At 37.5% G+C, this 27,278-nt stretch overlaps 1 protein-coding gene across 5 annotated transcripts; it reads left to right on the top strand.

Moving 5' to 3' along the window:
* LOC123772685 (BLOC-2 complex member HPS3) lies at positions 1–27,119 on the top strand. 5 transcript variants are annotated; one of them, XM_069303512.1, is made up of 19 exons: positions 1–127; positions 3,473–3,690; positions 6,147–6,748; positions 7,231–7,418; positions 7,863–8,047; positions 8,321–8,461; positions 10,414–10,583; positions 13,531–13,643; positions 15,026–15,277; positions 16,843–17,008; positions 17,343–17,441; positions 18,870–18,974; positions 21,159–21,275; positions 21,499–21,702; positions 22,758–22,847; positions 23,270–23,500; positions 23,928–24,104; positions 25,124–25,238; positions 25,670–27,119. In XM_069303512.1, exons 2-19 carry the CDS (start codon positions 3,477–3,479, stop codon positions 25,849–25,851), a joined length of 3,351 nt encoding a protein of 1,116 aa, XP_069159613.1. In that variant the 5' UTR covers positions 1–127; positions 3,473–3,476; the 3' UTR covers positions 25,852–27,119. The 5 variants fall into 5 exon arrangements, with proteins under 5 accessions (XP_069159613.1, XP_045621944.1, XP_045621945.1 ...); XM_045765988.2 differs by lacking the exon at positions 1–127 and adding an exon at positions 1,037–1,117; XM_045765989.2 differs by lacking the exon at positions 1–127 and adding an exon at positions 1,125–1,187.
* The last annotated feature ends 159 nt before the right edge of the window (positions 27,120–27,278 follow it).

The raw sequence follows: 27,278 nt of genomic DNA on the forward strand, positions 1-27,278 counted from the left end.
TCGTGCAGCATGAGCCGCTGCTTCACAGCCTTGGGGGACTCCAAACTCCAGCTGGTTGGGTTGCAGCATGGTGGCTGCTTCCATTCGGATACTTCTGACAGCAGCCCTTGCAACTAGGCGGCGAAGGGTATTACCAACGGCAATGGGTCTGATCCATTATATATATATATATATATATATATATATATATATATATATATATAATATATATATATATATATATATATATATATATATATATATATATATATATATATATATATAATATATTATATATATATATATATATATATTAGCAGTCTCCGTGGTGTAGTGGTAAGACACTCGCCTGGCGTTCCGCGAGCGCTATGTCATGGGTTCGTATCCTGGCCGGGGAGGATTTACTGGGCGCAATTCCTTAACTGTAGCCTCTGTTTAACGCAACAGTAAAATGTGTACTTGGATGAAAAAACGATTCTTCGCGGCAGGGGATCGTATTCCAGGGACCGTAGGATTAAGGACTTGCCCGAAACGCTACGCGTACTAGTGGCTGTACAAGAATGTAACAACTCTTGTATATATCTCAAAAAAAAAAAAAAAAAAAAAAAAAATATATATATATATATATATATATATATATATATATATATATATATATATATATATATATATATATATATATATATATATATATATATATATATATATATATATATATATATATATATATATATATATATATATATATATATATATATATATATATATATATATATATATATATATATATATATATATATAATTTTGAGATTAATAAAGAAAAACTCGTAAGGCTGGAAGATGCAGCTCAGTGCAACACTCATGAGTCTATTTAATAAGAAAATAACAAAATTGTAGACCCCTAGTAAATTTAGAAGGGCGAGGTTGACAATTGATCGTCCTTTATATACTCTCATTTAAACAATTATATTTTCATATATAACCGGCACGCTCACATATAAATATACATCACACATAAATATTGACTTGGTTAAGTGAGTTTAGGTTGTTAAAATGTGTATATGAAGGCTGGGGAGGGAGGGAGAGTCCTGGATACAGTGAGGGAGGTGATGGAGCGGCCGGCCAGCCTACAACACAGGTATATCTTGTGACTTAACCCTTCCATCACCTGACCTCTCTATACCTCACATATTCTTCCCAGTTTACAGGTGTTTTGAGGTCGTTAGTGGGTATTACTGCCAGTGTGTGTGTGGGTCACTGAGAGGTGTGACACGCCTCTGCTTGCTCACACTAGGCAACACTTCTGACGTATCTTGATCAATTTTTGGAGTGTAGTTATATTGGAAACTAAGCTTGCCCTGTGTCATTAATACACAAATCGTTTGAAGCTCTTTAACTTACAATAAGGAGTGTGAATATGTTGGATACAGCATTATGTAGTGCAACCCATAAGCCTTTATCCAACATACCTTAGGTTAGGTTAAGGTTCGATGTTTGGACAATTCTCGAGTTAGTTTTAATGACACCTCATATAGCTACAAGTCACAGCGTACACAAGACGATTTGCCTACGAATTTTGAAACCTACCTAACTTAACCTAGCTCAACCTAACACATCAGACTGAAATCCAGTCTAACCTAAGCTAATACATCCAAGCATAACAATATACATGGTTTTAACAAACATAAAATGAGCTTCGTCAAATTGTCTTGTGTTCGAAACGACCATACCCACCTCATACATTGTATTCTAATGTCGTCCATTTTTTCAAAATAATTCAGCACATCATTAAACTATTTACTATATTATAATTGTAAATATTTATGTATAAATAATCAAACTTATTCACTTTCAGCATTAATATATATGTTCAGCACATTGTCTGATATATAGACTATATCAGAGAATATGCACTGCTTTCTCACGTATTAAAATACTGTAATTTGTTTAAATAACGAACTTTAACCCAATCTAAGTATTATGTACATGTTGAATACTGGTCCATGGGATAATTCTTTTTTTTTCATTTTGTCGGGGGACAGGCAACCAGTGTATATATATACATGTTAGACTTGTATTGAGGTACCCCCTCCCCTAAAGGTTGAATTACTGATCCTCTAGGGTGCAGTCCCATAACAAGCTGACTCGTGGGTATCTATTTACTGCCAGGTGAACAGTGGCATTATGAGAGGAAATGCGCCCAAACATTTGTCCCATCTGGGATTTAAACGTGGAATTCTAGATTGTCAGTCGAAAACGAACCTAACTGTACATACTATTGGGACCCCCTGGATATAAGTCACACCACACCCAAGATGGTTCACCCATGAATTTTAAAATGTGGCTAATTTTTTATTACCATATGAATATAGAGAATTGCAGAATGCCTATATTCCCATGTGAAGTAGCTGCTATTTACAATGTACTGTACGTACATCCAACAACATCTAGACATCATACCTGGAGAGGGTTCTGGGAGTTCTGCTACTTCCTGAGCCCTACTTGCCTATCACAATCAAGCAACCCCATATCTACTGGTAATGATGTGTTCCACAAGTGTGCAACACTTATGGAACATCTCAAGATAACCTCAAGATAACACAATTTCTAAACCATTATTTACCCAAGTGTTCTCGGAACCTATAGTTATCCAATATCTATCAATTATTTATTGTATTTTGTGTTATGTTAATTCCCTATTAATATGCCTCGTGTCATACCCTTTCATCTACAGTACTGTATTTGTATGTCGATCATAATCTTATTCTGTGGCTTTTCTAGAGAATGTAATTTACACTTTTAATTTTTCCATTAAGCTGCTTCCAAATATCAAAATTAACTATCCTCACAATTAAGAAAATTTGTTCATTCTATAGTAGGTTGTTATTAATTAAAGTGCATATGGGTCTTATGGGCATACGTGCTTAGTCTTCAGCTTAAGCTGAGGAATAATGTTAGCTGTCATTAATTTTAATTAGACTTATAAATTGTTATAATTACTGTATTTATCCTATTTGCCTAAATTCAAACATTTATTAATTATTTTTTTTTGGTTTAAGATCGCTACTAATCGTGACACCTAAATCTATTTCGTATTTAGTACATGTTTTTAAATTTCTGAAGCTTGGAACCTTACCTTTTGGCATCAGAGTGCATTTGAAAAATCTTTTGTCCATTATACTTATGAATTTATTTCATGCTCTATTTTAGTATCTTATGGAAATTTTCTAATGCCTCTTCTCAATCCTATATTTAAATAATTTCTAGACAGTATTTGGTAAACAACAGAGATCCCATGATGTTTTTTAAGCTGACACTTCCCTTTGGAATATCCTGGACATTGCCCTACTTTAACTTCACTCACCTTTATGATTATACAGCTCTACCTAGGTCTAGGAATTTTATATTTATATAATAACTTTGTCATAGTGAAAGATCTTAGATTAGTTTACAACCGTACTGTATTTACAGTAAATAATTTCTGAATTAACAGAGGGATGGTACGTGTCATCTCGGTCCATCACTTCACCCGCCAAGATGTGGCAGGGTTGGAGCGCTCCGGTGGACGGGGTGTCACCAGAGGAAAAGGAGACATATTGCTGGTTGGAGGAGAACACAGCGTAGACATACGTGACCTAAAGTTAGGTGGAATTCTTCAGAGCAGCTTCCCAACGGTGGATCTAGTGCACCAGCTGGTTTACTGTGAGACAGGTATGTGACAAGGACTCTGAAACATTTTAGGAAAAAGTTCACTGTTGTTCAGGATTCTAGGATCTGCAGGAAAAATTGTCTAGTTTGTTTATTTGAGGTTCTGTGACATGTATTCCAAGAACACAACATGCTAAAATTTTAGGTGCTGTGGCCTGTGTTACTGGAATATGAAAAAAAAACTTACACCAAGGCACAGGAGCAGGTGACTTCTAACACTTTTTAGCATAAGTAGAAGTCTTCCATTCAAAAGTTCATCTTGAACACTTCCCTAGGACCACAAACAAACAAGTTAAGTGAGGTGGTGTTGGAGGCCACAACAGTCAGTAATTTCAAAGCATTATATGACAGTGCTGGGAAGATGGGACACCATGAGCATAGCTCTAGTCCTGTAACTACACTTGGGTAACTACAAATATGTATGGTGACGGCATTCTGTAAAACCACTAGAAATTACAGACAATGAAACACATCGCCCATTTATAAGGGAACTTTTACAATATAAGCATGTATGGTATATTGGTCTATATTAGACTACTCTTTATTTCTATACTATATATCACATAACTAGAAGGTTATCTTGAGAATCTTGAGATGATTTCAGGGCTTAGCGTCCCTGCGGCCTGGTCCTCGACCAAGCCTCCTTTTTGTTACACACCCCCAGAAAACAGCCCGTAGCAGCTGTCTACCTCCCAGGTAACTATTTACTATTAGGTGAACAGAAGCATCAGGGTGAAAGAAACTCTGCCCATTTATTTCCACCTCCACCAGGGATTGAATCTGGAACCTTAGGACTACGAATCCCAAGCGCTGTCCACTCAGCTGTCAGGCCCCTTAGGTATGTTAGGTATGTCAGAATAACATACAGGTACCTGGTACTGTATCTGGAAATCTACTTTACAAACATAAACAAACATTCTCTCATACACAACTTGCAAGCATTCAAATAAGTAATTAAAATAAACATTGACAAAAAAACGGATAACAAATAATAAAACAAACATTTGGATTAATAAAAATAAAAGCTAGACTACTTCCCAGTCATTTCAGAGTTTGGAAACTAGAAATCAAACACCCATGTTCTGTGATGTATTCTATGGGGACCACTGACTGTTAAGGTCACATTAATATGTAATCTTACATTTTGTTTGGTATGCATCAGTGGTATTTTCAATTGATTTGGAAATTGAACAAAGAACAAATCAACAAAGTCGCAAGGCGAGGCAAAGTTCGTAACCCGATTTGAATTTTCCAAAGAAATTTAATTCGTAACCCGAAAAATTCATAAAGAGCGTCATTCGCTACCCGAGGTTCTTCTGTACAATATATACATACTGTAATTATAATATATTTGTTTTGCAGTTTTATTAGATGCATTTCCAATATTTTTTGTTGTTCTGAGTACTGTATATTAGGGGAGTTCCTGATATTGTTGTGGTTTTATTCATGCAGGCCGTACAAGTTCTTCTCTTCATGAATATCTGGAGACACGAGACTTTACCTTATTAAAGACTTAGTTAATATGTTTATTCCAATATATAATATTGAATTTGCTCAAAATGTCACTTTTATCAGAAAGTGTCTTAAAATGTTATTTACGGGTATTTTAGAAGCCATACTACTGTATCATATTTCTTTGTTTATAAAGTGCCAACAATTCTTTCAATGGGTAAAAACTTTAAACTAAAAATGTATTACAATGTACATCACAGTGTACTAGGACCAAGCCTATTGATGTAATAGTACAGGAATTACAGTATATAGTATTGAATTCTCATTTATTTATGTATTATATGTGCAGTATATATAATATGATATACTGTATTGTACTAGAAAAAGTATTCAGCAGTGCCTGGTACAGTATCTCCTCGCCCCCTACCTTCCCTCCCCTCCTCTTTCCCTAATCATTTTCCCCACCCTTTTTCCCTCCCCTCTTCCCTCCCTCTATCACCCTTCCCTTCTCACTTCCATCTCCATTTTCCCCATGCTCCCCCTCCCTTTACTTCCCTCTTCCCCATCTGGTCTTCAACCTTGGACTGACAGACATTTCCTTTTAATACTGAATTACCTTCATGTTCAAGTGAAGAAATTTAGGGACCTGGCCAGCCACCTATCACCAATTTTATTTGGAGTGGGGGGGGGGGGGGGTCAGATGTCACTCCTCAGACTTATCTTCCTCCATTAATACAACTAATAGGACCAACTCCCAAACCAGCTTGTGTCTGTTCCGTACCCCTAATCATTTTCCCTGCAAAGTTGGCTGAGGCAAACTCCAAACGTCTAGCCTCCAACCTTAGACAATTACAGTACAGAGACCTTCTCTTATACAGTAGATATAAATTAATAGTTATATTTTATGATAATAAACTATAATATACGGTACATATTGTTTAAGGATCATTAAATATGCTGACACTTTTTTGGGGGTGTTTAATTATGATTTTATTGAATTATTTCAGGGAACTTTGTAGTTACTTTAGAGACAAAGCCAGCAAGACATGGTGGTGATCACAGATATGTGCGAGTTTACCTGCACTGGGATCAAGACAACACCAATCAGCCCATGAGGGCACGAATTGCTGGACGTGTCACTCCTAGCAGCCAGTCAGGTGTTACTAATTTGGAAATGGTTGAAATTCCACTAAGAAAACCTGCAGAATTTATTGCTTGTTGTCAGTCAACTGGGAACATTGCAGTGGCTTGTGGAATTAGTGTAACAGTATTTAAATTTTGCCAAAAAACCCATGATATTTCAAAGATAAAATTTATTGACTTTGAAGAATTAATTGAGTTAGATATGGCATTTATTGTTAAAGAAGTAGCTATATCTGAGGATTTGATTGGCTGTGTGTCAGAATCAGAAGCTCATATATTTCAAATTACAATAAATTCCCATTTCTTAAAAACTAATTCAGAGGAAAATGATATAAAGTCTCAGGAGAAGCGTAGTAAATCAAGATCCAAATCCAAGACACGGTCAGCTTCTCGCTCACCAGGTCGGAGCATCGAGTCGCTCAGCTCTGCCAGTAGACTGAGGGAACGACGATTAAATCCAAATGAAGTAAGTGACAAACCATTTTTTGTTTTTTTGACATATATTCAGTAGTGCTCTTCTGGTTTATTCTTTTTCTCTTATTATATTGTGTGTACTTGGCACTACATTGCTGTTATAGCCATATATTATCCTTTTATATCAGAATCTGCAGAGTTCTTGTGTAATATTAAAATTTAATTGCACCAATTACACCAGCTAATGCTCTCTAACCTCCATGAAATTGAAAAACGAGGTACTGTAGTGATAAAAATGAATAAATTATATTTAAGGAAGGGGAGGTAGAAAACCATTTCATGCAGTCACTATTTTGTAAGTGATGCGTATATCATAATTGTTCTTGGTCTCTCTTTAAACAGTGTCACGTTGTTTTTCTGTGATTTAGAAGTGTATCTCGACCCCCAAAGTTCATCAGTTTTTTGTTGTATCTACTTTTCTTCTCTCAACCAAGGTAACAGTTGCATTTTTACTTGATTACTCCTCTTTTTCAGGAATGTTTGGCATCTGTCAGAGATTCTGATGATTACGTGGACTTGAGCGAGCTGACGTGGGTTCCAACACTGTCTTATGGTCGGAAACGTCCAACTGATGATGACCGATTTCTTTTGTTCCCCTCCCTTGTTGGAGCTGCACAGTGTGGACCAGTAGCTGAACCTGGTGAAAAAATTGGTCCTGTCAGGTTAGAGCAATCTTCCGAGATTCTTAATACCTAGTACTGTACAATAAATGCGAATTCTGGCATTAACTAGGTCAAATGGGGTATTGTTTAACCCTTGGAGGGGCACAAATCATATGTACAGTACTATATGTGATTTTGGTCAGACTGCCTGGAGGACACATATCATATACAGTGGGGCCTCGACTTATAATGGTAATCCATTCCCAAAGACGTATCATAAGTCAAAACAAATTTTCCCATAAGAAATAATGGGAATTGAATTAATCCATTCCATACTCTGGTAAAAGAAAAAATAATTGTTTTCAAAATTGTTTTTCTTGCGCACAATTGGGATGGTGCCCAACTATTAACAGTTGCGCAGCCCAGGGGTTAACCATATTATTTACAGTTTAGTTGTAGCCAAGACACCTGATTTTAATCCGAGTCTTGTGGTATACTTTTTAGTTCTTCACGATGCTCAAGTGTTCGCCTGAAACTTGTGAGTGGAAGTTCAACCCAGAAATTACCAGCCAATGTGTTTGAGGCAGTGACACTCATTCACCGCCAAGCTGATCACAACAACGATCCAGATATTCCATTCTCTAACCTCAAGCTTATGGCTGTGTATGACTCCGAGTCTGGAAAAAAAGGTACAAGTTGTAATTTCTTGTATTTTTTTTTTTGACAGTCAAATAAGTATTATATAATAGTTTTTGTACTGATAAGCCCTTTTCCAAGTTGTGAACAACATATGAATTATTAGTATTAAAACAAATGCAACATATACTTGGAATAAAGATCTGTGCGTTTGCATAGAGGTGTGTGGGGGTAGGGGGTGGTTTGGGATTAGTTTATTTACCCCCTTCCATATTCCTATGAAGCTATACATAAAGCATATTTTCATTGTTACCTGCATTTCATAGACAGTAACGTGACTGCATCATGGCGATTGACCCATCCTCTACTTCCCTCGAGCTCACCACATAAAGTTGGGGCATCTATTTTCCTCACGACTCCCCATGTTGGTCAGTTGTATCATGTCACACTCTTCGAGGATGCTTACAGTAAGTTCACTTGACTTTGTCTTTATGTTGCTTGAATATTTTTTATATTTGTATGAGAAATATTTATACACTATTTGCATACTTTTTTATTTCATTATTAAAGCACTCGGCAATCAGAACTAATTTAGTAAGTTATCAAAATGTAAGTTATGTGAAGGCTATTCAAATTACATTGAAGGTTGAAGCAGGGTTGAACAAAATTGGCCAATGCAAGGGATTTCTGTACATTTAATTTCCAATATCGGAACTATATTGTTCTAGACTTTACATGGTTTTGCAAGTAGCAATTTTTTCCTGGAAAATTTGAGCGTTTTCTTGTATCAAATGATGCAAGAAATATCTTCAACTCTCTTTCTTGTCATGGTTAGGTGGCATTTTGTGTTGCTCTCGTGTCTGGTTCTTTCTTCCGTTCAGGTTTGGCAGGGAATTACTAGTATCTGTGCATCAGGGAGGTTATTTACCTCATTATCTCTGATAGTAGGATTGCTATGAATTCCCCATCCAGTTCAGTTTTATTTTGCTGCAGGCAACTTCCTAGCATATATGGGGATTTATATGTAGGGATTTTGGGGGTTCGGACTCATGGGTACGGGGGATAGGGGGATTATTTTGGTCATACTGTAGTTTAGCTTGGTGTGAATAGTAGTTTGCTGTGTTTCCAGAAAGTTTGTTTATATTATTTTTCTGCATGTTTAGTTACGAGGGATTCTTTATCAATTGAGATCGTGGATCAGCAGATTCCCACACGAGTACCTTATATCACAGGGCAAGTACTATCTCCGGGTTTTGGATATTAGGCTTTAACTGCCATTCTGCCCACTCCAGCTTTCATTTCTCATTCTTGAGATAGTTTGTCATCTTTGTTACCCATTTTAGCATTTTCCCTGGGTGGTGTTGACTGCCCAGAGGAAGAGTGGAGCATTACCAATATAGAAAAAAAGTTTTTAGACAATCGGCAACAATCTATTGAGCAAATATTCCATTTATACAGCATCATGTATTATCACCACCATCAAACTTTCCACAGAAGTACCCCATTTCTTTATAAAACTAAGTGTAAGGTGTTTTCAATAAATTTTCATTTATTAATGCCAAACATTCACTCATTTCCTCTCATTTTGTCCTCATTTCCTCACACCCACCATATCTGCCCATTTTATAGGCCTTCCTTTCCTTCTAACATGCTTTTCTTCAATATTAGCAAACTTTCTTGATATTTCTCAATCTTATGAATTACAGTACCTGCTTTTGCATTACATCTTTCCCTGTCATTTTCATTCCTAACTCGGTCTCTTCCAAAAACACTTCAAAGGCATCTGAAATTGTCTATTCCGACTGATCTATTACTTAATTTTGCATAGTCATGCCTCACCAGTATTTCACATCTATACATAGGAATAGACACTACCACACTCTCTGAGCTTCCTTGAGGTTATCTTGAGATGATTTCGGGGCTTTTTAGTGTCCCCGCGGCCCGGTCCTCGACCAGGCCTCCACCCCCAGGAAGCAGCCCGTGACAGCTGACTAACTTCCAGGTACCTATTTACTGCTAGGTAACAGGGGCATTCAGGGTGAAAGAAACTTTGCCCATTTGTTTCTGCCTCGTGCGGGAATCGAACCCGCGCCACAGAATTACGAGTCCTACACGCTGTTTCACTTAATGTGTAAAATAGTTATTCCACAATATGGCTGTTTACAAAAGGTGTACAGAATAGCATGTTGGGGGGGGGGGGGAAGAGCTAAAAGTGCTAAAAACTGTCTTGCTTTGCTTGCAAAATACATCTGTATAATTTACGGAGTCCATAGATTGCACAATATTTCAGGCACGACTGAAGCTAGCTAGCATTTGTAGGTTTATATTTCCTTTATGAATCAAATTTTTAATTTAAAGGGAAATTCTCTATTACTAATCTATAAGGAAATACCATACTTTGATTTTCTTATATCTGTAGAGACAAGTGTTGTGCGTGGAGGTGTGTTCTCTTATACTGCACCAGTGTATTCTGTGGCACTGGAACCATCACTTCTGCACGCACTTACTCTTACGGGTCTCGAGACGTATACCCTGAGGCCTCATCCGCACATTGTTGTCTCCCATCTTCCAGAGGATCTCAATATGATTGTGAGTTTCTTCTGTTTTAATCTCTAATGTTGACTATTAGATAAGCAAATAATGTGTGTTAAGTTTATAATAGACAATAAAATAAGTAGCTTAGTAAACAGATATCATTCATATCTTAAACACTTACTTTACACATTTTCACTCGGGTAAGAAGTCTTTGTATGTACAGTATGATATTTTGGATTTGCCACAGTTTGTGTACCTTCCAGACTTCATTTCATCTACTTCCACATTGGAAGCAGTTTTGTAATAAACTGTTTAACACTTTTTTGCTGCCTATGATAATGTTTCATATCTTATTCATATACTGTACTGTGTACAAAATAGATCTGCTGGGTTCTTTTCAGCTGTTTCTTAATTGGAGTCGGCTCATCATATGATGTATATTTTCATAAACATTAGTTGTAAAAATTCTTTGAATTCTTCTAGAAGCCTACATAGTAGGACAGCTTAATGTACAGTACAATACTGTATATTATTTGTAAACATTTTAACCAGTTTAATGGGTTCAATCTATTTTAAAAGAGCACTAATAACATTTGTTATAAAATTCCTCATAATGGATTGAATATCATGTAAACGAAACAGTTGGTTTATGCTTGCACAGAGAAGCAAGAAACTGGGTAAGGAATCAGGACTACTTCAGCAAACATACACAAATGAGAAAGACGACAAAATGCAAAATGAAATGTAGAAATGTGAAAAAATAGTCAAGGAATAGGAAGTTACATCACTGACAGATGATATAACGATGAAAGAAGTGTAGTTGACGGGCATATGGTGCCAAGGTGTAAGGGTGGTTGAAGATGGTTACTGGAAGACAGGAAGTTCTTGCTGCTTGTGGTTAAGATTTGTGGTCTCGTGGCCTTGTTGGTAAAAGAAAGCTGCAATTTGTGAATGACCATCCCCCCCCCCATTTCATTTTACATCATTTTACATTTATTATACAGTACTAAATATTCTGATTACATATTACATACCAGTTTCTTCTTCAAAATTGTAATGAAATTTGCATTTCAAGTACAATACAGTACTGTACTGGTATTTAAAGTACTGTATAATATATCCTATATCCATACACATTTGTTGAACATGCTATTGTCATACAATATTTTTCTTTGAATTGCTCAGCAGAGTATTTCTGATGGCAGTGTGTAATTGAAGAAAGCTAATGGTAAATATAACCTCATTGGAGGAAAAAAAGGAAAGTCACCAGTACAATAAAAAAAAAGTGACTATAATTGGGCCAAGCCCAAGAACTTTCTTTAACCATGCCTCTCCTTCCTTGCTGCAACTTATTTTTTCTATGCTTAGATTAGGGTTATTTTCTGTTTAGAAGCCATTATATGTGAGTACATTAAAAAAAAGTCAATTAAAAAAGTGAATACATTTCATTATGAATGTAATAAAAGGATTGCATGACAGTATGCTCTTTTCAGCTCTGACTGATGGCGGAGAGACTGAATGATACATATGCTCAGTATCCAGGCTGTTTACATCAACTGTGGTATCCAAAAACTGTAGTATAAATATGTAGGGAAGAGCAAGTGATATAAAATGTGTGCAAGATGTGGGATGAAAGATGTCAGAAATATGAAAATGCTAAATAGTATTCCTGCCACATGTATCCCCCCCCCACATGTATTCTCCCACACGTAATCCTTGCCACTCGTAATCCTCGCCACACGTAATCCCTGCCACACGTAATCCCCGCCACACACAATTCCCGCCACACGCATCTTCCCCACATGCATCCCCATACACTTATATCCCCATACAATACATCCCCAAACATTAATATGTTTCAAATGTAGATATGATAGAGGCTCGGAAACCTGTTCATCAGTTGATTGACAGTTGAGAGGCGGGACCAGAGAGCCAAAGCTCAACCCTGCAAGCACAACTTGGCGATTACTTATCTGGGGAAAAAGCTTTTGACAGCAGTATTGTACATGTTTAATGTGCTTTATATTAAAGGGTCATGGAAGTTACAGGCTTAGCTCTTATCTGACTGTTTTGTCAATAGCAATGCCTATGATCTTTGCTGTATTAATTATGTTCATGTTTCTATAATTGTAATTATGTGGAAAAAGGGAAAAATACACAATTGGCTGGTATTCAGATACATTGGTGTTTAGAATTTAGCATGATTTGAAATTTTGGTGACTGGCATTTTATGGATAATATTACCATAAGTATTACCTGTACAGCATATATACATTATGAAGTCCTTTTGTAAAAGTGTCTCCTCTTTTGATTCATATATGTTTTCCAATAGACCTAATTTAAATGTTTTTAATATACCTTGAATGTCGATTACAATCTTTAATGTCCTTAACACACAACTTCCACAGATTAAACTTGTAGGTCAATAACCAAGACCATAAAAAGAAAGGGGAGGTTTGTATTCAGTATAGATCTCATTGTACAGGACAAGATTGTTTACATACGAAAGAGTATACCTCAAGATTCTCCTGGCAAGGCCACCTTATTATAGATACTATACTAAAGAAAGATTGTCAGTATCTACTGTATAAACATTTATGATGTCATTCAGTCTTATTCTGTCTCGACCAAGTTGGTTTATCAGAGGCTACAAGCCTTGCAACAAATGAATACCATTTTTTCATAATTGGTGTTACTGTAGTAGGCATCCATCAGTCTCAGGAGACTATGGAGTTGTGCTCTGGAGTGGTCTCACTAGGGCGCAAAGCCAGGGTAGGTTGATATGGAGGAGAAGCTGTTACCCAGGCAGCAGGTCCTCCCTCTCCACGGCGCCGAAAGTCCCCAATGGAAAGGCAATGGATGTTACTGTATGTGACATGAAAGTACCCAGAGCTTGCACATCCCTGCAAGCTTTATTGTTATTGGCTTTATGAAGGCAGTTTGCAGAGTATATTACTATAGTGGCATTAGTTACGATTAAAACAAAATTTCTGTGTAATAGGTACCTCCCCATTGGGAAGAAACTGTGTGTCTTGTGGGACTGCGACCATTCCTCAACGTGGAGACGCTCACCTTGACTGACTCTTGCCTTGCCCTCATTGCTGCAAACAATGAGTAAGATTTTGTGCTGCTGCTTATTTTGTATTGGTGTTGAATTCATTTATTATTATTGGAGTACTCTACAGAAATAATAAATATAATTTTTTTATACGCCTATATAATTTTCTTAAGCTTTAATGATTTTGTTCATTTATCATTTTAATGCCAAAAGGCACGTCTGCCAGTTGGCAGTACTGCATTCTTATTGTATAATGTTGTGTACGTTATTTGTTAATGCTGCAATTTGTTTTGCAGACTTTGCCTAATATGTTATTAGTGTCTCACAAACTGTTGCTTCATTGTTGGGAAGTTTATACCGTATATTAACAATGTAACATCATTTTCGCCATCATGAAATGAAAGTCCTGACTTTTCAATATCGTGAAAACTGTACAGTATGCAGTTTTGCCTTTCTAGAATGTACAGGGATTTCCAACACAAAAATCCTAAATCTGCAAATGGTAAACAATAAAAAATCCATAATCTACAAACACCCCAACAAAAAGTAAAAGATCCTCAAATGCCCAGGAAAAATATCCTGCCCCCCCCCCCCTCCCTCCCCCTAAACAGGGGAGCAACTCTAGAGCACCTATTTACAACTAGGTGAATAGAGGCATTAGGTGAAAGGCAGTGTGCCTAACCATTTCTTTCCCACCTGGGATTCAAACCTGGAATTCCTGATTGTGTGCCGAGAACGAACCCAGCTACTGAGACCCTTAAAATGTAAAGTGGCTTAAATTAAAGAACACCGGGGGTTCAGTGTCTGAGCCCATTATGTTACTCACCTTTATGCCACCACCTGCAGAATGGAGCTTGGATCAATAATATGCTAATTAAACTATTGCAAACCATCCTCCTGTTTAGATAGTATTTTTTGTGTAAGTATGTAGACTGTTGTCTATACATAGACCTAATGGACAGTTAGATAATAGTATTTGGTACTATAACTAGATAGTACTTTTTGTGTAAGTATGTGGACTGTTTTCCATACATAGACCTAATGGACAATTAGATAATAGTATTTGGTACTATCCACTTTATAGAGTTTGAAAAAATACAGCTAAAACAAAACTTAAATAGTCCTAAGCCTAGTATAGGACCTAATACTATATTAGGCCTCAAATAGTGTGTATTAGGCCTAGGAAGGTTAGGTTAGGTTAAATTTTCTTTGCACATCAGTACAAAAACTTTCCTGGTTTGCCCAAATTCAATAGTACCAATTTCTGCTTTCTAAATTGCCTTCTATGTCAATACTATATATGTACGATGGTCCTCAACATTACTATAAGTACAGTACTACCTAAACAGGAGGATAGGCTGACTATTGTGGTAAGGGACTGGAGATAAGAACCATGGCTTCCTTATTGTAATATTTCATGTCTTCTTTTTTTTGCAAGAGGTGGTGACAAATCTCACACGGTGTACTCCCTTCATTTGCCGAGTGCTGCTAGTCTGTACAAGGAAATGGTACGAGTGGGTCGCAGCCATAGATCTGCCTCCCCATCCACCTACCTGCACCTACTTTTAGAAGCTCACCTTGTCCTCACTACAGCCCTCCATCATGAGGTTCCACAAGTTCAAGAAGCTGAGGAAGATCTCTACTCTCTTCTGCAGGACTCCTCAGCATTGCTAGGGGATTACTATGCTCAGTAAGTCATACAAGTTTAATGCTGTAACTGTTTAGATGTACTCTGCATCAGATCCTTGCCATTTATGGATTCTTTATTTGCAATTTTGGCTACTCATAGGTAGCAGAATCAATATGTTAGAAATGGCTAGTGTAACCTTGGAAATCTTGATTCATTGGCACTAAACCCTAATTTCTGGACTGGACCTCGGTAGCTTCGTGGTGCATCAACTCTGGTACCGGAGACAGCCATAACTACCAGGTCACTGTATTTGTATAGGCCTATCAAACACCTGGACCAGAATCCAGGTGTTTTCAAGGACTAGGAAATTCTAGTCCTTGAATTTCCTTTGAATCTAGTTTGCTCATATTGGGTAAGGAAAATGGGGGATGAAAGTGACCCAGAACCTAGTAAAACTATTTGGAAAGTACAGGCGATGTAAAGCAAACAACAGATGGTAGTTGGGATCACCCATGGGTCCCATTTGCTTGCCTCCTCGCTCACGTGCCCTGGTACCGAACGTGTAACTACTCTTCTACAAGGACAGTGAACTTGAACTAGCATTCCTTGGGACTAGAAGAGCAGAACTATGAATGTCAAGAATGTGATAAAGGAAAAAAGAGGTTGTATCAAAGGAGTGCCCCTCTAAAGCTAGTGACAATCAGGGGGAAATAAAGCCCAAGGATGAAAGAACAGAGCGACATTACCGGAAGCTCGTATTGCCAACAAAATGCATTAACATTAGTCACTGGACAAAGAAGTTGCAAAGACCAAAGTGCTTTATTAAGAAGCAGTCATGTGTGTCAAGGAAGAAAGGAGACACCACAGCCTATGACCCCGTGAGATGAAAGACCACTAGAACAATAAACCTGTCAAAGATAGATGGAAAGAAAGGACTCCCACGTGATTATCTGATGCAAGACCAAACTAGATTGGATTTATAGCTGGAAACAGGAAGTGAATTGAAACCAGTAGAGGAGAAAGAACAAGAGCCCAATAGGAAACTAATGGCTCAGAAGAAATATTAGTGGTCTGGAAGGGCAAAAGATCTAAACATAAAGTAAACAGAGCTAATGAAAAGGCAATGATGATAGTAATAGAGGAGAGGCTCTGTCAGAGCCAAGTGAAAGGTTGAGATGTGCAGTCTTGACCAACTCTCACAAATAACTACTCGGATAGTGAAATATGGACGCTTCTTTTATTCTATATATCAGTTTGTGTGTTTTTCTTCTAGTCCTTGAATTTCCTTTGAACCCAAGCTATTGTTGCCATTTTTATCAAAAGCATACTCATTATTTTATATATTAAATATGCAAATAAAAAGATGAATAATTTTGTGTATAATGTACTGCATATTATATACAGTGTGTCATTAGGTATATTTCACTTTTTCCAGTATTTCTTCCATTTATGCGAGTCATTCTCAATAATTTCAGAATAATATTTTTGTATGTACCTCGGTGTTAACACTTTTAATGCTTTCACTACAGCGTAATCAACGCTTAGAGGTAACTTTCTCTTGAGCTCCTGCCTCAATTTCCCTCACATACCGAAGGAAAATTGATGCTATCAGGTTTGTTGTGCAGGTGTGACACTGAGACTGAGTGGAAACAGGCAACACAGTACTACCAGGTGTCCAGCCTTAGTCCAGATGCAGTGATTGAACGCCTAGATTTGCAGTGTCCGGGACTTGCTGCTGTGATTTCAGCTATGCTGCTTCACCCCAACACTCCTGTACTGACATCTGCACAGGTGAGAAATTTGACTGGTGTTCATTGACAAGTTTCTGTTATTAAGGGAGCTGTCTTGTAACTACACTTACGTAATGCAACTGTTCACATTTTGTTTAAGAAACTATAGAGATGATTATTAATTCATTCCTATCATTACACCATATCCCACTTTCACAGAGTAGGGAGGCATCAGCCTGGGAAAAAAAGGGGAATAATGTAATTATAGGCTATAGAAATTATAAAAAGATATATTTTTGTTTTGTTTTTTGTTATTGAAGTGAAATTTGCATTCTAGTCCTCCCCTCCCTTTTTTTTTTAAGTTATATTAATACAATCTTATTGCTGTGTTTTAGGCTAACTGTGTGCTGGAGATGTTTGAGAAGGCCGCACCTGATAAAGTTTCCACTATAATCTTGAAATCCAGTTGTCTTATTGATTACAAGAAGGATAAGGTAAGTATTTTGTGAAATAATAGAACAGGCTTTCTTCATTATTTTTGGTTGTAATTACTTTGTTAAAAACTAGATTCTGTGTAGAGATTCTATCCAATATTGGTATAAATTACCATATATGAAATTTATAAATCTGCAGATTGTCATTCTGAAAACATTTCAGAACTACCCATAATACTTACTAGTTTGGATCATGCAGAGTGGATCCCAATACATGTCACCCAGGGATCCTAGCCACAACTTCTTACCTTGTATCAACGTTGTGTAGCTTCTGGGGATCAACGACCCCGTGGCCCGGTCTCCAACCAGGCCTCCCGGTTGGTTGTCAGGTCAATCAGGCTGTTGGAAGTGGCTGCTTGCAGCCTGATGTATGAATTACAGCCTGGTTGATCAGGTATTCTTTGGTGGTGTTTGTCGAAGCTACTCAAGTTTTTACAACATAATCCTAAAAAATCTTGAATTTTGCTTTTCACTACCAATAGAATTTGTATTTCTGCATATAGTGACTGATCAATTAATCAGTTAATCAGTACTACTGTACCTATAAAGAACCATATTTTGTAGTCTGTGGTGTAGCTTCCTCCCCACCTGCCCCTACTTCTTCAGTAATGGTATAAACAAACTCATCATCATATAATAACCTCATCATTACCATCATTTTCTTACCTGTCTATAATATTTTTTGGATTTAAATTATCACCATCATATTAGAAAATGTCATGTGTATTGTCAGCATTACCCTCCAAGCTAAAGTTTTCAAGTTCCACTGTGTTTATTAGGATTTTCTTCCAAGTAAACCTCATTCCAAACTTTATCCCAATTATAGATGAATATCTTTACCGAATATTTTTTAAAATTCTACTAAACCATGTCATTGTGTCCTTCAAATTTTTCAGGAGGTACTACTGTACTAAATTCAACATAGCCTTGATGTACAATCTTCATGTTGCACAGTTAACACTGTGAATCAAAGAGTGTATGATGGGGAGTGTTAAGTGGTAATGCCATATGTCTAATCTTAACTTCGCCTGGTGTCCATAGTGGGGCATTATTCTGCCATAGTAATGCCGGAACTTCACCTGACCTTACTTCACATTCATTTATTTGATATTCCCTTAGCTTTATAAAACTCATCATGACAGTTAACTAATTATATATCATGTAATACATGTAATTTTTAAATAATAACATTTTTGATGGGGGAAAATTGTTCAAACCAATTTTTCAAAGGTCGTAGTTTTGCAGCGTTCCTAGCAGTGGCACACACGGTGATGTGTAGCATCACGAACTACAGTATTGAAATACTGTAACGGTACTGTACTGTTAAAATGAGAAAATTGTAATTAAAAAGTTACTTGTTCCTAGGTCTATTAATACAAAATTTTTAGGTGTTTTTACTCTTATAGTTTATTAAATACTTGTTTTCAGGTGTTGGGAATTATTAAACAAGAGTTGTCCAAAACAACAGAACCAAGACCAACTGATGTCTTAGCCTTGGCCTTGGTTTTTCTGGATCGTGGATCTCCAGAACAGGTACTGTAATGTATTTCTTTACTTCAAGTGCTATTGTATTTCAGCCAATAACACTGGAACAATGTTACAATGAGCTCCAAAAGTCTGATAAGGATGTATTTAAGTGGTCGTATCTTGAAAAAATGTGGGTAAGATAGACAGTGATGACTATAGCTCGAGTCATCGCAGAGGGACCAGCACGATATGACACAGCAGGGAGCAATGCCCTTAGTAACCCTGAAAAGTATTCATTAGTAATTAAAGAACAGTAATTATTGTTGAACATACCACTACTAAAACAGGTGGCAGCGCTCTGCTAAAAAGCAGAGAGAGCAAGCCAGAGCCTCGCTTTTTTCCTAGCAATGTAAAGTTACTATTCTGTAATGAGCTTTGTAGTGGCCCAAGGTTCTATGCAAGTTTGCATTTTTGCAGGTTTGCAAGTTTGCATGGGATTGCATTTTGTGTACGCAATTTGCCCTCCTCCATTTCCTCAGCAAGTTTCCTGTTCATGATTTCTGTGGTAACTGCCGGCTTTGTTGGAGTTCTTCACTGATATTGGGATTTTCGGCATGGATTTAGATAGTCTCTAGCCTTCAAGCTGGACAGAAAAATTGGTCTCCAGCATTGGTTTACAGTAGCATCATTGTGTAAGAGATGGTCGTGTTGTAGGCCGTATTATGTGTGCTGGGAAAGCATTGCAAGATTATGGAAAGCCTTCTGGCATCTGGAAAGCATTCTGTGAGCTGAAAAAACTTTCCAGAAGAAGGGAAAACATTTAGAGAACTTTGAAAGCATTCCAAGACTTGAGAAAGCATTTTGGGAGCCAGGAAAGCATTTTGGGAGCCAGGAAAGCATTCTGGGAGTCAGGAAAGCATTCTGGGAGCCAGGAAAGCATTCTGGGAGCCAGGAAAGCATTCTGGGAGCCAGGAAAGCATTCTGGGAGCCAGGAAAGCATTCTGGGAGCCAGGAAAGCATTCTGGGAGCCAGGAAAGCATTCTGGGAGCCAGGAAAGCATTCTGGGAGCCAGGAAAGCATTCTGGGAGCCAGGAAAGCATTCTGGGAGCCAGGAAAGCATTCTGGGAGCCAGGAAAGCATTCTGGGAGCCAGGAAAGCATTCTGGGAGCCAGGAAAGCATTCTGGGAGCCAGGAAAGCATTCTGGGAGCCAGGAAAGCATTCTGGGAGCCAGGAAAGCATTCTGGGAGCCAGGAAAGCATTCTGGGAGCCAGGAAAGCATTCTGGGAGCCAGGAAAGCATTCTGGGAGCCAGGAAAGCATTCTGGGAGCCAGGAAAGTATTCTGGGAGAAATTATTTGCAAATGAGTGCTCCATTGTATTTACCAGCAAAACAAAGATTCCATAATAAATGAATTTTTCTGGGAGGGTTTTTCTCCGTATCTTCCCGAGCTACCCACCTGGAATCCTCAGAACCCAGGTAACGCATCAGTCTCTGTAGGATGACAAGCTCCTACCAGAGGTCAGGATGAGAAATGTGCCCTCCCAGGAGAGACACAGTATCACTAGAGAGAGTTTAACATTCAAGGCATGAAGGTCAAACTCATGTTTTGCTCTTGTTTGAGACATGTTTGCTTTAAATTAAAGCCCTAATTTGCTATTTAGGAGTTAATTATGTGTCAGGTTATCATTGGTTTCTTTATTATTAGATCATCTACATTGACAAATGCTGACATTATTTTAATGTCAGGTCCCCAAAAATGATGGTTTTTAATTTTAGTTACTGTTGGTTGAATGTACAAAATTAGTGTTGTACCCAAAAATTCATGTTTTGTACTATTGAAATACTCCAAGTGGCATCACAAAAACTAGAACGGTAACTATACAACATATGTTAAGTTGTGTGGTTACTGTTCCACCTGTCTGGGGCCAAAATAAGTAATTCTAGGCTTAATATATATATGCTACTTTAGGCTGAATTTGGTTATTGCCTTACTTCTTGTGCTCTCCACAAATTTAATAGTACAAAATGTGGTTTTATTTTTATTCCTGTATTAAAGTAGGAAAATAAATTGTTATATTTGTTTTGTACTTATGTAATGTTTTGTTTTACATCATGTCTGTGATAAGTCAAAAATACTTTTAAATACAGTACAGTATGTTCAATACTGTAATTAGTAAAGTTTTATAATACTGTAATACATTTTGTCAAGATAAATTTTTATTTCAAACTCCGGCTTTCTCGTGTCTCAGGTGTCGACAGTTCTAGCTTCTCTCCGAGCCTACCAGCTGGTTGTGGTGTTGCTGCAACACACTCGTCTCCTGCTCACCACCGAGGAGGGAGAAACTCGTCTCTCCCCTCTGACTCAAGTACTGTACTACTGTACATGTATACTGAATTTAATATTAACAAATATCAACATTTGTTGATATGTTATATGGATTACACTAGTTTGGTACATATGGTATTTGTGTTTTGATGGGAAAAAGTTTGAAGTAAATTGGTGACATTTCATAAAAATATGAAATATAAGAGAAAATTAATTTTTTTATTGGATGATTGCTTTGTCTAATAAGTATTACTGTAATTCAGGTTTTGGCAGAGCACAAGAAGGAAGTGTTTACAGAAGTATTTGTCTCTCTTATTGGAGAAGGTACTCTCACTCTTAATGCATTTGTAGATGCATTTGTGGCTGTGTATCCGATAGTTTCTTGTGGGCCAGAGTGCAATACTCACTCATTGTGGCTGCGAGACTTTCTAGAGAAATTTTTCCTGGAGTATGCTCACAATTCAGAGGTATGTTGTATTGGGAATCATGTATAGACTTAGGTGGGAATTTTATTTTAATGTTCTTAGTGTGCAGGAATACATGCCCAGTAAAACACACATATATACAGTAGGGTATATGGCGAGTTTTAAGGTTTTCTACTCGGGCTAAGGCTAGGGTTTTCCAGTGGCTGAGCAGTCAGCTTTTGCAAGTGCAGGCATATCTCTCAGTGCCAAGATGGTCTGGTGCTGACTGCAGTAACCTGTCAGATTCCTTCTTGAAAGCATATAATGTTATTTTAGCAGTATGTTATACATTGCTGGAAGTTTGGCTCCAGACCCAACAGTGTGTCAATGTCAATGTATCAACTCGTGAACACATTGTTGGGTCTGGAGCCAAACTTCCAGCAATGCATAACAATGTATACAGTATATAGTCTTAATGGCTTGGCACTTTGTACTGATTATTCCCTTCATGAACACATTTTATCCTCCTTCTCTTGGAGTTGGTAACTTTTCTCTTGCTGGGATCATATGCTCAGTTTTAATGATATTTACAAATTTGTTCCTCTTCATTGTGTTCATTTTGCACCTCCTACTGTATCACACACTTCAGTTAGTTGTAAGTTTTTGGCACATTCAAATATATTCCACATACAAATTAAGAAATGTTCCTCAATCTCATGAATATTTGATATTGGTGTTCAGGCATCACAAAAGAGGCTGACTTGCCAGAAATCATGCCAGAGATCTCATGACAGGGCCAGCTCTCAAGGAACACATTCAGTGCAAATATATATATATATAGTGTATATATATATGTATATATACAGTATATATATATATATACTGTATATGTATATATACAGTATATATATATATATATGTATATATAGAGTATATATATAATATTGCATGATGAAATCTACGAGCTGTGTTAAATGTAATGTATTTCACTTGGTAACATATTTGATATTTAGTATGTATTGGAGATGTTTAAAAAGTTGGCATTAAGCTACAGCTTTGTTCGTGTGTTAATAATCTGGTCTGGCTTAAATGCAAGTGTTTCTTTTCTCATCCAACAGATAACTGATAAGCGAGAGAGGTATGATCGAGCAATTACAGTACTGGTGAGCCTCTATCTTGCCAGCCTTATGGGAGCCTTTGGAGATAAAGTGAGTAATTGTTGTCCTTGGTGACTAGCAGTGTAAACAAAGGGCTTGTTTTTTGGATTGTGTATAAATGTAATAAAATTAAGCTTTGTAGAATAATTTTTGAAGAGTATAAAAATTCTGGTTTAAATAATAATAATTCATTGTGTTGGGGACAGGCAGCCAGATTATACTGATGATTAAATAATTGTTATTCTAATGATTAAATAATGATTATTCTTTACTAGTTTGTTTTTCATTTATTCTAGGGTTCCCTGCCCATTTTTCCTCTTTTTATTACCTTTCTGCTTCACCTTGCTGTCCTCATTCATCCATCACATCTTAACAGGAGAATTAAAGAGTGTTATCATTGTAACTCTTTTATTGGACAATAACAAAATATATTCATATGAGAGTAAATTTAATAATTTCTTATTTTTTAATAGTCTAAAGAAGACCCAAACTGGAGTGACCAACGCGCTGCCTTGAAGGAACTATATGCTCCACGCCCAATCTTCTTGGGTCTGTTGCCACCCTTTAGTAATGATCATTCATTCCCTGAGAGTCGGGTCAATGAAACCGAAGATGGAGAATCGTCGGAGGGCAAGACTGCAGCCGAGGCTGAGGAAGACGGGAGAAACCTGTCTTCCTCCCTGTTGCACCTTGTGGTGCTTCAGGTAAGTGTTTTGGTATTGTATGATTTTATAGGAGGGGGAAGGAACAGATGGCCACACACAAGATATATAGGCAGGTAAACATATACAGAACAGATTGATAACTTTGAAGAATAACAAAAGGTAGAGAAAGGTAGACATGTTACCACTGACATGTAACAGTAATGGCAGTATCAGTTGGCACTGTTCAGACCCTGTTACCACTGACATGTAACAGTTGGCATGGTTCAGACCCAACTACAGGTTAAGGTTGAGAATTCAAGTATCCAGGACGATTGTCTAAATAAAAATATAAAATAATATTAATAGGTTTAGTGTCTTAATATTTTGGATGTTTGGTGACTGTTCACATGGAGTTTTATTATTTGTTTTAACTGTGTGTGTTTATGAGAGATTTAAAGAAATGTAATTTAATATTTATGTTCCTCAGTCACTCCTGAGCTCTGATCTACCATCAGTTGAAGACCGCAATAATGTTCTCAAGTTCGTGACATCCAACCCTACTGCACTGGGTGCTCAGTCCTTAAGAGTACTTTGTTTGGAACCCTCACAGCAGCTGGACTATGTTTTGCAGGAATTTCCTCATGCTTTACTCCAGTATGGAAAGGTAAGCAAGCCCACTTTGAGTAAAATACTATGCAGGGTATTTAATTGTTTGTAAAGAAAAAGTTAATTACCGTGATAAGTAAAAATATTCATGTTTTGTTGTTGTTCCACTTTGCCTCTTTTTTGTGGAAGTGGTTTGTAAGGTGTGAATATATTTGTTTGTACTGCATTCACCTAGTTGTGCTTGCAGGGGTCGAGCTCTGCTCTTTAGGCCTGCCTCTCAACTGTCAATCGATCAACTGTTACTAACTACTATTTTTTTTATTTTTTTTTCACGCATAAAGACACCAAAAATCACCACAAAACCAATATATTTACTACGTTCAATATAAAAAATCACAACATTATTTACTTTGAATGATGAAGTTATCCTGCTTGTCAAAGTTGGCTGTTTTTAATGAGTGTGAAGTAGTATAATTATATGAATAAATAAATGAAAATGCATGTACACTGTATTGGTGGTCCACCATTTTGTAATTGGCCTCACGAGTAAATACCATCACACCCTCCTCCTACCACACACACCCGCACAAACCTAGGTTAGGGTTCACCTTACAGTCTTCCACATTTGGCAACAGGAAGCCTGTTTGGCTTATCAAAGTCCCTGTAGCCCAACTGCTGTCCTTTTCCATGATGCAACCCACAGCAATTACCTAACTCCCAAATAGCTATTTCCTGCTAGGTGAACAGTGGCATCGAGTGAAATAAAATGTTGCCTAAACACCTCTGTGCTACTACAGGAATTGAACTCAGAACCTTTTGGCTGTGACCCCAGAGAGAGAGAGTCTTGGTGTTGTGAGATGCTTGGCATAGGGACAAAGGATGCCTCCCTGGATTGGTTGTAATCAAAACATACTGTATCTAGCTTTATATTATTTTAATCTTTGCTCTCTATTCTAATTCTGATTAATGACTGAACATGAATAATGAGCAACAAACCAATGTAAACTCATAGGATAGTATTAGTTTTTGTATAGTTTACTTGATATATAACAACTATTTAAAAACTTTTATTTTCAGGATATGTATAAGTCTCCATTGGAGTGGGAGGAGCTGGTATCAAAGTTAATCAACCACAAGTCAAGTCTCCCTGAATCGGATCCTTCGTATCAAGTGTATTATGATATCCTCAATGGTGAGAAAAATATTGCCACTATTTATAATCATTGGGGTATAGAAATTAGAATGTCTGGATATTTCCCATAATGCAACTCATAAGTTACTCAACTCCCTGGTACCTGTTTAGTGTACATTAGCATCCTCCTATGACAAGGAGGATACTAGTGTGAGGAAATATGTCTTGCTATGTGAGGATAAGTGTGTCTGGAAGAGATGGCACATGTCATTCTGTGGGATTATTGCAGTCATGGTATATTGTATGTCTTAAATATACAAAATGTAAACAATTTACTGATGTTTAAGGAGTTTAGTTTTCATATTACAGTACTAGACATAAACTTAAGATGTGTTATAAGCTTGTGTTAATTGGTTATATCCTGACATACAAAATTTTTGTATAAATTATATAACGTCTCCCTATGATGATTTCTCATATTATTCTAACAGATGTCTTGGGTGAATTGGTGGTGGTCTCGCCATTGGAGGTTTTCTTGCGTATTATTCCGAGCGCTCGCCATGAGGAGTTGAGAGGACATATTCGCCAGTGCCACTCGGCTGCATTGGCTCTCCATCTTCGCAGCTCTCTTATGACCTATGCTCATAATGTCTTAGCACAAATGACAAAATGATTTATAATGCACTCAGGACTAGTCAGAATTGATATGGCTGAATTATTTGTGCCATTACCTAGTACTAAATGTGTGTGTTTTTATGTGCAGTAAACCCTCACAACTTTGCAGCTCTACTAGCCATAAATTTATATACCGCATGCAATGCTTATTTAATTATTTAGACTTGTGGGATCTGTTTATATATATTTTTATATTTGCTCAATTATTTTGTGCCAAAAATATAGAAGAAAAGACAATTTATATTAAAAGCTTTATTTTATTTCATATACTGTACTGTATTGTACATCAGAAATGGATTGAGGCCAACAAACTCAGCATGGCGACAGCCAGTTATGGCTTCCCTGCATGTTGATCAGTTACAGCCTCCCTGCACGTTGATCAGTTACAGCCTCCCTGCACGTTGATCAGTCACAGCCTCCCTGCACGTTGATCAGTCACGGCCTCCCTGCACGTTGATCAGTCACGGCCTCCCTGCACGTTGATCAGTCACGGCCTCCCTGCACGTTGATCAGTCACGGCCTCCCTGCACGTTGATCAGTCACGGCCTCCCTGCACGTTGATCAGTCACGGCCTCCCTGCACGTTGATCAGTCACGGCCTCCCTGCACGTTGATCAGTCACGGCCTCCCTGCACGTTGATCAGTCACGGCCTCCCTGCACGTTGATCAGTCACGGCCTCCCTGCACGTTGATCAGTCACGGCCTCCCTGCACGTTGATCAGTCACGGCCTCCCTGCACGTTGATCAGTTACGGCTCAGGTCAGCTCATGTGCCATTTAAATATCCACCCTCTGAGAATTTTTGCCCAAATTTGCTTCTTGCCATTCATCATTCCTTGTGGCTATTTTACGTTGTGATGGTTTCGAGGATCAGTGTCCTGCGGCCTGGTCTCTGGCCATGCCTCCTGGTTGGTGGTCTGGTCAACCATGTAATTCTACATATGATCAACCAGGCTGTGATTTATACGTCAAGCTACGGAAGCTTGTAGCTTGACATATAAATCACAGCCTAGTTGATCAGGTATTCTTTGGAGCTGTTTGTTGAGTTTTCTTTGGAATACTGTGAGAGGTCTGCAAGTTATGCCCTTAAATGAAGTGGGAGCATGTTGAAAAGTCTTGGGTCTTTGATGTTGATAGTTCTCTCTCAGCAAGCCTATTGCACGTCTCCCTTTCAACAGAGCTATTTTTCACATCCTGCCGACAATCGTGCAGTCATTGTCATAAGATTAGTACTTATAGCAACAGAGGAAATAAAATATACTTACATAATTATTTAATTTTATAGTATTCAAATTATAAAATAACCGTTATCCTTAACATTTAGGCTTTTAGAAAGTAAACTGTAATTAATAGAGTAAACATTGAAGGTGTAGGAAAGACCCAATACATGAGTAAGCATAATATTAAACCAAATTAAACCAATTAAT

Source organism: Procambarus clarkii, chromosome 50, assembly GCF_040958095.1.
Source record: "Procambarus clarkii isolate CNS0578487 chromosome 50, FALCON_Pclarkii_2.0, whole genome shotgun sequence".
In the NCBI taxonomy this organism is placed as follows: domain Eukaryota; kingdom Metazoa; phylum Arthropoda; class Malacostraca; order Decapoda; family Cambaridae; genus Procambarus; species Procambarus clarkii.